The 13,984-nt window shown below is 37.7% G+C and overlaps 1 protein-coding gene across 1 annotated transcript in view; it reads right to left on the reverse strand.

Annotated features, from left to right (window-relative positions):
- Positions 1–4,496: 4,496 nt before the first annotated feature.
- The window catches only part of CTSO (cathepsin O), a 71,131-nt gene continuing 61,643 nt past the window's right edge, over positions 4,497–13,984 (reverse strand). The window contains exon 8 of the mRNA XM_072621349.1: positions 4,497–6,827. Coding sequence (XP_072477450.1) covers positions 6,793–6,827 — 35 coding nt within the window. The 3' untranslated portion in view covers positions 4,497–6,792. The remainder of the gene's footprint in view (positions 6,828–13,984) is intronic.

A 13,984-nucleotide genomic window follows, 5' to 3' on the forward strand; every position in this document is an offset into this window, starting at 1 on the left:
TAAATAAGTATTTTCAGAGAAACAGTCATTGGTTTGTGCTTCAGGTATCCTAAGAAAGGGCACTCTTGTGAATGTTGGTCTGAAAGGTTTGATGCCCCACTCTAAATTTTTGAGGAGTGGACGTAGAAAAGAATCTTAGCAGATTCTGGAGGTTTTGTCATTGATCATTAAGCAGTTTTGAAACACCTCCTTACAACCCCAGTCACCCCTTTCCCTGGTCAAGAGGGTATCTCATTATGACAGCAACTTCTCATCCTAGATCAGATTAAGAAAAGACAGTTTCACCCTTTTCTCCCACATTCAAATTCACCTTCCCCTAACTGGAAAAACGAGGGGGAAGGGGCAGCAGCTACAGCCTGGAAGTAACCAGATTCAGCACATAACCACAGCACTGGGGAGAGGATGGAGAATGGGTCAAGATAAAGAAGTCAGCCAATCGCTGTCTGCTCTTGGTAAGACAGCTCATCCTTTTGTCAATAATTTTTAGATGATCTGGAAATGCAATTGATGTCATCTGAAGTATATGTGTTTGCAGCTAAAACAATTTGTTTATCACTTATGAAAATTTAAGTTTGCTGGTAATAGTTTTAATGCTAAAACCTAAAGCTGGTACACTGTGTGTGAATGTGTGGAAAGGAGCACTCCTCAGGGCTAGTCAAAAAGTACAGCCCCAGCAGCACTTAGGAGCTTTTTTGAGTCATGGAGTTTCTAAAGAAGGAATTTGTTTTGGTGAGAATTTGGAAACATATAGAAATGATCTGTAGTAACTGGTTTTTGCACAAGGACAAATTTAAAATTTGAGATGTGAGTCCTGGTAAACTTTTGATTAGTCAAACTTGCCATCTGAGGTAAAAGCTCTTGGGACTATAACGAACTATGTTTTGAGTTATCTGATGGATCATAAAAAATCCATCAATAGTCAATAATCAATAATCCACCACCTGAGAGAAATGCCACAAGCTACTCAGAGAAAATGTGACTATTATAAGTGGAAATCTTCCTCTAGAAAAGCTGAGGGGACAATCCTAGCCTCTGTCTAGGATGGGATCCTCCTGGCTCAGATTCCCCTTTGTGTTCCTTTGAAAAGGAATATTTCCCACCTGACTATTCCTGAGTCTGGCTATGAGGTGGAATTGATACTGCATGTTTGCAAAACTATGATATTTTATCTAGTCATATCCTTGTTTTTTCATTTTATGGAAAATTTCTGTAATCAAGGCAAGTGGTCAATCTGAATGGGTAGTTATTCTATACCCCAGTTGGGTAAATTAGTACTACTGCATAGCCATGTGTAAGATCAAACCCCTGGAATAGAACATTCTTTCTGAATGATATGGAAATAATTAGACAAAGGGAAAAAAACTGTGAAGCAAAGGTACAAACACAACGTTGAATCATTATCCCATAGACTAAGGCTGGGATAAAGCTTGTGTTTAAGATGTGAGCTATTTATTCTAAGACTACATTCCTTTTTATACCTTAAACAAGTTAGTACATGGGTATTTACCTTAAACAACTTAGTAAATGGGTATTTGACCTAGTCATCTGCCTGTTACTAGATATATGTCTGTATGCAATAAGTTCCTTAAATGTTTCAAAATGATGTTTAAATGATTATGTATTGGTACAACTGATTGAGGGACCTAACTATTACTCTATTAATTACTGAAACTAGATCAAAAACATCTTCAGTTTGAGGAAAAGAATTTCAGTGCAATTTTCTTATAGGGATATTTTTGTATTAATGGAAAAGTCAACTCCATTCAAAGTTTGTTACTGTTGTGGAAATATTTATACCTGTTTATACTGTGTGTTCTGTGTTCTGTGGTACAAACATGTTTTATTATAAGCAACTTATTGATATGCACTGTTTTGGAATTAATTACTTATGGATCCTCCCAAGTCTTTTATGGTAACTAGAGTAAAAGTCAGTCTCTTATAAGTAGCTTCATCTGTATAACTACTGAACTCAAGGGTAGAAAGCTTCTACCTGCAAAGTGTTACACATATTTATGTGTATAGAATTGGATCCTCAATAGCATCTGATCCTCCAAAAGGAATTGGAATCAGAGTGGAAACTTTGGGGAAAATAACAAGATCAAAAACTCCTGTACGTCAAAAGTAAACAATATCATGGGGCTCTTGGTTTCTCTGCTTTTCCTCTTTTCTAACATCACTTTTAACACTCCTTCTATTTGGGGTCTGCATATTGAACTTGTTTGTCAGATTTGTGCTGCCTAGACTATGCCGTCTACCTGTAGATGGTCACGCAATGTGGATGCCTTTTCTACACTCTCCTCATCCCCTGGACATGACTTCAGCCTCATTTTACTCCTTTTCCCACCCCCCACTCAGGCAGGGACACTTCCTTTGTCCCTCTCCCAAAAGCATTTGTGTGGATGGTGAGGCAGAGAGAAGCAAGCAGAAATGTGAGAAATGTGAGATAAAATGCAGGGTGTGACTAGCCAGAAAAGACTCTGCACTGAAGCCCCTCACCTTGGAGATTTGCCTGTGTTCTGGGCCCCACCTTGAACCACTTCGGTTTGCAGCCCACTGATTCCTGCTTCCTTAGGACTGGAAGTCTAATGCCTTAGTTCAAATATGGAACTCTGTGGGATGGGGTGGAGTACATGATTGCTGGGTGTGTCACCATCATGCCCAGGACACTAGTTTACTCTCCGCAGCTCTCCCCCATTCCCTGAAGATCCTGCATGCAATTTTTCCTTTGAGCACTCAATATTACAGGCAGCTTCTTGGATGCAGGACATTCGCTCTAGCCTGACAAGGTTTCTCTCCCTTCTTTCCCTTATTCTGACCCCGTTTTTGATCATTCTACTTGCTCTTATATTTGGTCTGTGCTTATTCAACCTCCTGGTGTCTTCTCACCTGCAGAAATTCCACTTTCAACTTTTAGGACACCAAGCCCTGCCCTTGATGTCTCTGAGTGGCTTACCTCTCTCCACCTTGGGCCGAGTCGGCACTGCATTCTGCACCCCCACTACCTTCCTCAATCTATTCCCTGACCCTGAAGTGGACTCTGCACCCCTGTTCAGCGGGAAGCAGCTACTGAAGACAATGGCCTTCACTCCCTTTCCCCAAAAGAATTCTTCTACCTAAGTGGTTGAGTGGGGAAATGATGTGGATATAAACAGTGCCCTAAGAGTTAAAAATAATATTAAGGATTGACTTTGTGAAGCCTCTGGTTTATTTTCTAACCTGAATGTGCCCTAAAGCCTCCATTTAGCACAAAACTTCCCCTTATCCTGGATCACAAAGTTCCTTTTCCCCATTCCCCCATCCTGTGAGATGGGATTTACTTATCTCCCTTGAGTCATCATAGTCCTCATGCTGTGCTTCACCTTGCAAGACTTCTTTACCTTGCAAGACTTACCCTAGAACTCCAACTCCCATAAAGGAACCCTAAAATCATCCTATATAAGTCTGGTCCTTTTCCTATATCACTGCCTTTGTTTAACTCCTTGCTAAGTCTCAGGTCTGCTGCTTTTGCATAAATAAAGCTTCCTTTGGTTACAGAGAAAGTCTAAGTGAATTCTTTCACACTGGAACCAGCTCTCCCACCTCTCTCTCTTTAACAGTGTGATGAAATTTATCAGAGTAAATAACAAAGGGCCATGACATTTTTTTCATAACTTTATAGTTTTTGTTGATTTTTTTTTTAAATCCAGACCCAGTTTTTCATCAGCGTAAGAACCCTAGTATGGAAGCCCTTCCTATTGCTGTAGATCAGCAACTTAACATAACTTATCACCTTGGAGAGTCTCATCAGAGCACTTAAGAGTTTATTTAGCTAATATGTGTCAAAAGTAGGACACGAGCCCAACTCCTTCTGACTCCAAGGCTAGCTCTTTGCCTTTCTAAAATTGCATAAGTCGATTAACTTGTCATATGAAGCAGAATTATAAGAACTTACATTAGTTAAATCTCTCTACACAATAATAAAATTTTCCATATAGAATCATAACATTTTAGAACTGGGACTTCAAAGGATTACTGAGTGTGGGTGGGGATCCTGTGACCTCAAGGCCACATGTGACCCTCTAGGTCCTCAAGCTAAGCCCTCTGAATCTAAACTTGCTGTGGTTTGAATTTAGTCCAACCTCTTGGTGATGAAGAAATTTTTTCTATCAACAAATACCCATAAGGCCCATTATTAAATATCTCCAGTTCTGAGGTGCTCCTCCTAGGAACAGCCTGTTGGGTAGTTCTGATTGGTGGACAGAAAACTAAGATCCTCATACTTTATTTAGAGTCCTTTTGCGTCTTTTCTTTAATCTCTCACTGACTAATTCAGTTCTGTCCTTGAGCTTAGAACCCTCAGCCTCCTTAATCTGTCAGAGTTCATTGCTGTCACCACACAAAACATTTACTAAAATCCTTCCTTAGGATGCCTTCCCTGATCTATTCAAAGATGCCTCTCAGGGAGCAAAATAACTTAGATTACCTTTACCTTGGAATAGAAATCAGTCACTAAAATAAGACTTTTATATTTTAACCTTTATTACAAAGATAATCAAAATTGTGAATACAAGAAAATTTTAAGTATTTCCACACAAAAATAATTATTTTCAAAATTTTAAAAATCCAGAACTTTACAAATGTACAAAAAAACCAAAAAAGAAATGACAATAACAAAACATTAACAAGTCAGTCATTCATTCTAATAAATGTTTATTGAGCTGAATCATAAAGTAGGAAACATTTGCCTAGTTTACCTGAATTGTAAAGGATCTCTATTAAAGAACTCCAGAATTTTAGAGGTGGAGGGGTCCTTGTCTAGCGTAGTGGTCCTCAGACTTTTTGGATAGTGTACCCCTTTAAGTAGAAAAATTGAGCATGACTCCCCAAAACATATATTGCTATACTAATTATGCACACTATAAAACTAATGCAAAAGTAGACATTTAAAAAGTGACAAAGATTTTTCAAAAATTTGGAGTCAATAGGGAGCCCCTGGGGGAGTGATATGGTGAGATCTGTGCTTTAGGAAAATCACTTTTGCAGGTCTGTGGAGGAGAAAGACTACGGCAGGGCGACTTATTAGGGATCTACTATAATAGTCCAGGCAAGAGGTAATGGTGGCCTGAACTTAGGCAGCAGCTATGTAAGAAGAGAGAAGGGAAGAAATACAAGAGACATGATGGAGGTAGAAAAGACAAGATCTGGCAACTACCTGGATATATGGAACACATGAGAATAACGAGACACCAAGGATGCAAACCAAGATGACTGGGAGGATGGAGGTGACTTTGACAGCAAGAACTTCAGAAAAGGAGTGGATTTGGCTGGGTGGAAGAAACAATAAAATATTATCTGCAGTGGAGTCAATCATCCTGTGTGACTCAGTATCCCACTGAAAATGAAAGGGTTAGGGGTAGGGGGCTCTTACTTACTGGCTGGTGCTTGAAGCAAAGAGCTCATAGGCTGAACAGATACCTGCCCCTGAAGCAAGTTGATCGGGAGGGCAGGTTATGAGGATAGAGGGAGCTGGGGAGAAGTGGAAAATCTTCACTAGAAGCTATATTCCTACCCTCTGACTACTTAATCACATCCAAGGTCATGTACCAGCTCCCTTAGCCTCCTCTGGAGATCCCTGAGCTTATCCAAACACTTACAGAAGACAAAACTGAGGTGACTTGCTCACAAGTCCTAGTTCTTTACTGGCATAGCCTAGAATCCATCTCCTGGCTAATAGTCCAAATCTCAATTACTTTTTCCCATAAGACATCATTTTCCAAGTCTAATAATTTTCCTGGTTGAGTCGAGAGTACACCAATGAACAAACGTATTCTACTGAGGCCACTTCTGGCTAATACAAGAAAAGGAGGGTTGCCTAACCCTGATGATTTAAGATTAAGGAAAGAAAAAAAGTTTCTAAGGAAACAAAAAGGGAGATGCTGCTGTTTAGAAAGTTTCATTTCAGAAAGTTCTTCTATATTAAAGATTGATATGGATTTGTAGAAAAAATACTCAGGGCACTTTTCATGGGAGGCATGACATTTTTTCTTTTCTTTTTTCAAAGTAGTTAAGCAGGGACTAGTTTAGGTGTCAGTGAGAGAAAGTGAGTGGCACCTGAGTCATTCCTTACATCACTGCACTGCCACAGAAAACAAAATCAGTACAGCTCATTCAGGTGACAGATCCAGGAAAAAAAACAATTATTGGATAAGAAGGCAATGAGCAAGTAGCAAGTATGTCGGATGTAGCTTAAACGTGGACATCACAAAGGGAAAGTCCAGGACTTCACAGGGTCATAGAATGTCAGAGCAAGAAGGAACTGGAAGAGGCAGCTCCCTCATTTCATCTCTCCTTCCTGATCCTTAAAACATTTTTCCCTAGAGTGGTCCTATGCCCTCATCATAGCCTCGTTCTCATAACACTTAGGTACATGTACATATCTTATCTGTTTTATTAGACTGGAAACTCTTATTCTTTATCTCTGTACCCCTAGTGCTTAACACTTGAACTTGCACACAGAAGCCACAAAATGACAATTGGTTGAATTGAACGAATAGATTCATAGAATCTCTATCTTGTAAGAGACTGCAGGTCTACCCAGTTCAACCTCCCACTGATTGCAGCAGGCACAACATCAACCTGGTGTTTTCCCTTTGACTTTAGCTGTCCCAATCTTTAGAAAGACAATCGATGATCAGGGCTTTTAAAAACTAGTTTGTCCTGGTCCATGTATAGCTGATTAACAGGGCTTGATGAGGGTCTCTGAAGGCAAAAACGTTTGGTAGTGGGGATTTCATTTTTGTGTTCCTCCAGGCATCACACAAACACAGCAGACACCAAATCTGCAATACCTAAGGGGGAACAAAGTCTATTAGACAAATTGATTGATGAAAACAATTTTTGCCTCAGAACCAACCTCTGGAATCAAATGTTTACTTAGCAATTTTTTAAAACAGGATTTGACCTTTCTTTTACGCCAACCCACATAAGCTGGCAGATGATTAACTATGTTACTTTAAGAAACATGTCATAGCTTATTGCAATTTTGTGACTATATATAGGTACTAAAGTGAAGAGGCAGAACTCTGAGACACAGCAAGGACAAACCAGGAATGTTAAGAGAGGGCATGTTTTTGATGTCGTAGCTGCTATTCTGTAGGATTATACACATGTACATATACATATATGTACACATGTACATACATATACACATATCAACGCATTACTTAATGTATATTTTTTACATTTATTGTTTAGAGACAATAGGACAATGAAAACAATTTAGAGGCAGCTAGGGAAGACCTCAATTCAAATCTGGCCTCAATCAGCTTAGTAGCTACATGACCCTGAGCTGGTCATCTGTAAATGGAAGATAATATACTTGGACCCTATTATGATGACAAAATGAGATGTTATTTGTAAAGTGCTTTGCAAACCTTAAGGTATTATACAAGTACTAGCTATTATTATTAGTGGGTTGTCTTTTTAGTAAAATGTTGACACTTACACTCTTCAATTTGAATTGAAGCAAAGTTTTAATAGTAACGAGGCTACTGCATGCCCCCAACTACCAAAAGCATCGACTAGATGTGATCTGAAGAATCCACCATCAATCTCAAGATATATAGTATGTATATGCATGTATGGCTTGTGGGGAAAAGAAATATGTTTGCAATTTAATATATATGCATAATATAATAAAATAATATATATAAAGGAATGGCTTGCAATAAATATGATATATAAATGTGTATATACATATGTGTATGCACATGTATGTGTATGCATAGAATCTATTTATTTGTTTTACTGCAAAATATTTGTCTGTCTTAACTCGAGACTCTTGTCCTGCCCTCTACAAAAATAAGCTGTCACTCTTTCAATCAGATCACGTAAGTGCTATTGCCTCTGTGAAGATGCACAAAAACTTTGTGTATGAAGTTTTGAAAACTGAGCCTGGGATCTTGCTTATCTTCCACTTTGTGTTTCTGACTTCTGTGAGCATGGGCTTTCTGAGGAGCATGGGGGGTTAGCAGCCAAACAATGACCATGAACAGCTAGCTTTGGTAGTTTTTCCCCCTTTACAGATAAAGAGCAGATGTGGCATGCAGAATTCCAATGGTTGTCTCCCATGGATGGCATGGCATGCCATCCCCTCTTCACCTCTACCTCTTGGAATCCCTACTTTCCCTCAAAGACTGGCTCAGGTGCCACTTTCATCACAAAGCTCTTAGTGTTCCTCCTACTTGTGACTACACATATATACATACTATACATATATACATACACACATATACTACTACACATATGTGTAATATATAATATACTATGTATATATATTACTAGGTTATTTCTTGCCTTTTGATTTAAGACAGGAGTTCATAACCGTTTTTATGTGTGTCATAGAGCCCTTGATCAGTCTGGTGGAAGCCCATGAAGAAGCCCTTGTCAGAATAAAATAAAAGATAGAATTACAAAAGAAATCAATCATAATGAAATCAGTTTTCATGTCTTAAAAACAAAAATAATCTTCAGTTCGAGGACCTGTGATTTAAAGCATATCCCCAGAATTCATAGTCCACAGACAACTTTTATGCATACACATTTGGGAGGGACAGCAGTGTTGTGGATTGACAACTGACCTGAGAGTCACAAAATCCTATTTCTGACGTACACTGTTGCTGTGGGGCCTGGGACAAGTTATTCAAACTTCCCATGCTTACTGAATGGCTTAGAAAGGTGATTCAAGGAGGAAGACAACACCACCCTTCCCTTCATATCAACCTGGTATATCACCGTGGTTAACTTCAAACAGGATTCTCAAAGCAATGGCATCACTCACATGCAAGCTACATTGACCACATATTCAGTTCAATTCAATCCAACAATGGTTTTAAAAATAGCTACTATGTTCCATGTGCTATGCTTGCTGAGATCAAACTCTTGAGTGAAGTGTTGTAGAATGTGTGTATGAAGTACAAATAAAACTATTAATAATATTTAAGTAGCAATATAATTTTAAAACATACCAATTCAATTCAGTGAGCAAATATCACATACCTAATATCAGATCCTGAGCTGCTGGGGATACAAAGATAGAAGAAACAGTACATGTCTCAAGGAGGATCAGTGTGTTTGCAGACAATTAAACAAAAGGTAATTTGGGAAGGGAGGGTAGTCACAAGTGCCAGGAACAGTTAAGAGCTTTATGATGAAAGAGGCACCTGAGCCAGGCTCTGAAGGAAGGCAGGGATTCCATGAAGCAGAGGTAAGGAGGGATGGTATGCCAGGTGTAAGACAGATAAACACAGCACACAGGAGGGCTGCTAGCACCCGTTCACTCTTGATTTCATCAGACGGGAAAGACACTAAGAAGGGGTTAAAAATCTTACTTTATTCTACTCAAGTTTTCTCAGAAGAGGATTGCTGATAATGGGAGCACAACTACAACAGCTTTCCTAATCATCCTTCTCACAGGGGCTAGAAAGACCCCTATGTCTCGATGGGGTCAATCGAGACAGGTACAGCTTGTGTACTCCCCTAAATCCTCTCAAGCGTCAATGGGGACCAACTGAGGCAAACATAGATTCCCCCCAAGCCTTGATTAGGGCCAATCAAGGCATGTACAGCATTTGTACATTCAACCCTAAGGTTCCCCTTTTACTGGCTACTGCCCAGTGCTTTATAGGGCACCAGGCAAAGAAGGCACACTGCCAGCAACAGTCTCACCAGGTCATATCACCTCATCCCTGTACTTCACTGTGTAGCCACAGTGGATTGTTTATATTATTTACCATTATATAACCGTGCAAGCATGGTGATGTTTTGAACCATAACTGTGGGAACTCACATCTAATACCTGGGAACAAGAGTGTGTTATAGCTACGAATCCTGGGAAACTGAACTCTAAGAAATAATAACAAAAATTCACTTTACACACACTAAAATTCACTTTACTTACACTAAAATTCTCCTTACATACACTATGCATGGAAGACAACCATCAGAGTTCTGTATGCCACATTTACTCTTTATCTGTAAAAGGGAAAAGCTTACTGGAGCTAGGTGTTCATGGTCAGCATTTGGCTGCTAACCCTCCATACTCCTGAGTGAGTATGAAAGAGTCAGAAACCCAAAATGAAAGATAAACAAGATCCCAGGCTCAGTTGTCAAAACTCAGGAGAGTTTTCCTTGAGAATAAGGTTTCTTCTGGCTATAGAATCAGTGATTCTATGGAAGTCACCAAAGGCATCTGTTTTCTCAGGATGAGTGGCCAATTGCAAAAGACCACCTCACAAATTATGATGTAGTCTGTGGCAAACTCACAAAAGCCAATAATAAGGGCTCTTCTTAGAAGGAGACCTCTTAAAGTGATCCCTGAACCACTAAGTATTTAGGTTGAACTCTTCTCAAGCTAGATTATATGTGGTGCCTTGAACATAATAGGCATTTAATTAATGTTGACCATTTAAAGTGGGGAATAGAAGACATGATAAAACCACTATCATGGAAAGTTCAACTCAGCAGAATGAATTGGGGGGAGTTAAGAGTGGAAGCAAAATTCTTCATACTGGGTAGAAATGATGGAGAATGTGACCATTTCCTCCCAGAGTTTGTGAAAGAGGAGAGGAAGGTTAGGTATGATATTTCATGCAACCTTGATTTGGGGAAGACATTTCAAAGGCTTTACAAAAAGAATAAATAGGATCTCAAAGATTAAAAATTAATTGGAGAATTCAGTCTAGGAAGGATGGGAAACTCTTAAGACTGAAATTTTTTTAAGAAAAATCTTAGATTGTAGCCTGGGGCACTGAGAGTTTAAATAACTTGTCCTAGGCCATGCAGCGACAATATATATCAAGTAGGATTTCATGACTCCCAGAAGAGTTGTCAATCCAGAACACCATCCCTCTGAAATTTATCTATGTATTATTAATTCTGTGGATATATTTTAAATCAAAGGTCCTTAAGGTGAAGATTGTGAACTTGTCTTTTTTTTTTAAACTGATTTCATTATAATTAGTTTCTTTTGTAATTTTATCTACTTTATTTTATTCAGGTAAAAATGTTATTCTGACAAAGCCTTCTTCATGGGCTTTCACCAGACTGACCAAGGGCTGTGTGACTAAACTAAAAAAGGTTATAAAGTCCTATCTTAAATCAAAAGGCAAGGAATAAGCTATTAGTAGATATACATAGTATATTATATATTATACAATGTATGTATACACACATATATGCATATATAAACACATATTTATATATAATATGTAATATACAAATATATATATTTAGGCAAGTAACAAGCTAGTAATAATTTCCATATATACATACACACATACATTTATATGTTACACAATAAATATACAGATAAGGATAAGCTAGTAAAATTTTATATATACACACTTATTTTTATGTATTACATAATATATAAATATACATTTAGGCAAGGAATAAGCTAATAATGATTTAGACATACACATACAATATACTTAAGTATTTTATATATCTATTTAAATTTAGGAAAGGGATAAGCTAATGATTTATACACATATATGTATACATATACATGACATATTTATATATTACATACTGTATGGATATATTTTAGGCAAGAAACAAGTTAGTAATAATTCATATATATGCATAAACCTACATATAGATATCTATATACAGAGAAGTGGGGGAAGAGTGAAAGGGGTGGAGAGAGAGAAGGGAAAGACAGAGAGCCAGCCACAGAGAGAGACAGTCAGAGAATGATGGAGAGACAGAGGGATAGAGAGAGGGAGAGAGGGAAGAAAGTGAGGGAGAAAAAGAGAGAGAGAAATAGACAGAGATATAGAGACAGATGGAGGGAAAGGGAGAGAGAAAGTTCTAAGGAAAATAGCAGAGTTCTGGGCAAGCTCCAAAACTTCACTCAAAAGTCTGATCTCAGCAAGCATAATACATTGAACATAATAGCTATTCTTAAAACAGTTGCTGAATTGAATTGAACTGAATATGTGGTCAATGTGGCTTGCATATTGCTTCCCCACTGCTTTGAGAATAAACATGATATGATTTAAAATCCTGTTTAAAGTTAACCACAATGATTACCAGGTTGGTATCAAGGGAAAGGTGGTGTCATCTTCCTCCTAAGTCATTCAATAAGCATTTATTAAGTGCCTATTGTGTGCCAGGCACTGGGGATATAATAAGAGGCAAAAGACAGTCTTTGCTCTGAAGGCGCTTACAATTTAAAGGGCAAGACACAAACAAATAAGTATGTGCAATCAAGCTATACAAAGGAGACAGGGAGAGTGACTAACAGAAGGAAGGCACTAGAATTGAGAGGCTGGGAAAGACAGAACATGGGATTTTATCTGAGTCTTTAAAGAAGTTAGGGCAGGCAGGAGGTGGACATAAGGACAGAGGAAATGTCCACAGCGGAGAGGACAGACCTCTTTTAGACCTCTCCACCTATGGGAAAGATTCTACCAACTGTGGAAAACATATATTATTGTGTTATATATGTATAATTATTATATGTTATCGATTATATTATAATATGTAATATCATATGTAATATAGATATATATTTTATTATATATAAATTAAAATATACATTATATATTATATCTGTAAGTATACATAAAAATAAAATATAGATATAAATTATCTATTATCTGTATAACATTATTATGTTATATATGTATAATATAATATATATATAACTCATCTATTATGAATTCTTGATCCAGAGGAAGATTTTTAGGCAGAATAATTTATTTTATTTAAATTTTTTTTCAAGAAACCAACTATAGAGTTTCATATATGCTACTTAGAGCAGAAAAGTTTTACAACATAGGAGGTTCTAAATCACAGACTCTTTAGTGAGGCAAACTCCTTGGTCTTTTCATCAAGAATGCTTGAAAGTCCCCTGAAGTAATATATTCAGTTTTGCTGGGTAGGTGAATCTTGGTATTAATCTCAGTTCCTTTGACTTCTGGAATATCATATTCCAAGCCCTTTGATCCCTTAATGTAGAAACTGCTAGATCTTGTGTTATCCTGATTGTATTTCCACAATACTCAAATTGTCTCTTTTTAGCTGCTTGCAATATTTTGTTCTTGACCTGGGAACTCTGGAATTTGGTTACAATATTCCTACAAGTTTCTCTTTTTGGATCTCTTTCAAGAGGTGATTGGTGGATTCTTTCGATATTTATTTTCCCCTCTGGTTCTAGAATATCAGGTCAGTTTTCCTTGGTAATTTCATGAAAGATGATGTCTAGGCTCTTTTTTTGATCATGGCTTTCAGGTAGTCCCATAATTTTTAAATTGTCTCTCCTGGATCTATTTTCCAGGTCAGTTGTTTTTCCCATGAGATATTTCACATTATCTTCTATTTTTTTTTCTTTTGGTTTTGTTTTGTAATTTCTTGGTTTTTCATAAAGTCATTAGCTTCCATCTGCTCCATTCTAATTTTTAAAGAACTATTTTCTTCTTTTGAACTGCCTTTTCCATTTGGCTAATTCTGCTTTTTAAAGTATTTTCTCCTTACTGGCTTTTTGGACCTCTTTTGCCAATTGAATTAGCCTACTTTTAAAGGTGTTACTTTCTTCAGAATTTTTTTGGGTCTCCTTTAGCAAGCTGTTGACTCACTTTTCATGATTTTCTTGCATCTCTCTCATTTCTCTTCCCAATTTTTCCTCCACCTGTCTTGCTTGATTTTCAATATCCTTTTTGAGCTCCTCCATGGCCTGAGTTCATTGCATATTTATTTTGGATGTTTTGGATGCAGAAGCCTTGACTTCCTCTGATGTTATGCTTTGTTCTTCCTCATCCAAAAGGATGGAAGAAAATACCTGTTCACTAGGTCTTATTTTTTTCCCTTTTTAAAGGCATTTTCCCCAGCCAGTTACTTGATTTTTGTCCATTTGTCAAAAGGAGGGTATACTCTGGGGACCTGTAAGTTCTCAGTTCCTTCAAGGTCTGGGAGCAATCAAAAACTTTTCTGCCCAGAATCG

This window comes from Notamacropus eugenii, chromosome 6 (assembly GCF_028372415.1).
Source record: "Notamacropus eugenii isolate mMacEug1 chromosome 6, mMacEug1.pri_v2, whole genome shotgun sequence".
NCBI lineage: Eukaryota > Metazoa > Chordata > Mammalia > Diprotodontia > Macropodidae > Notamacropus > Notamacropus eugenii.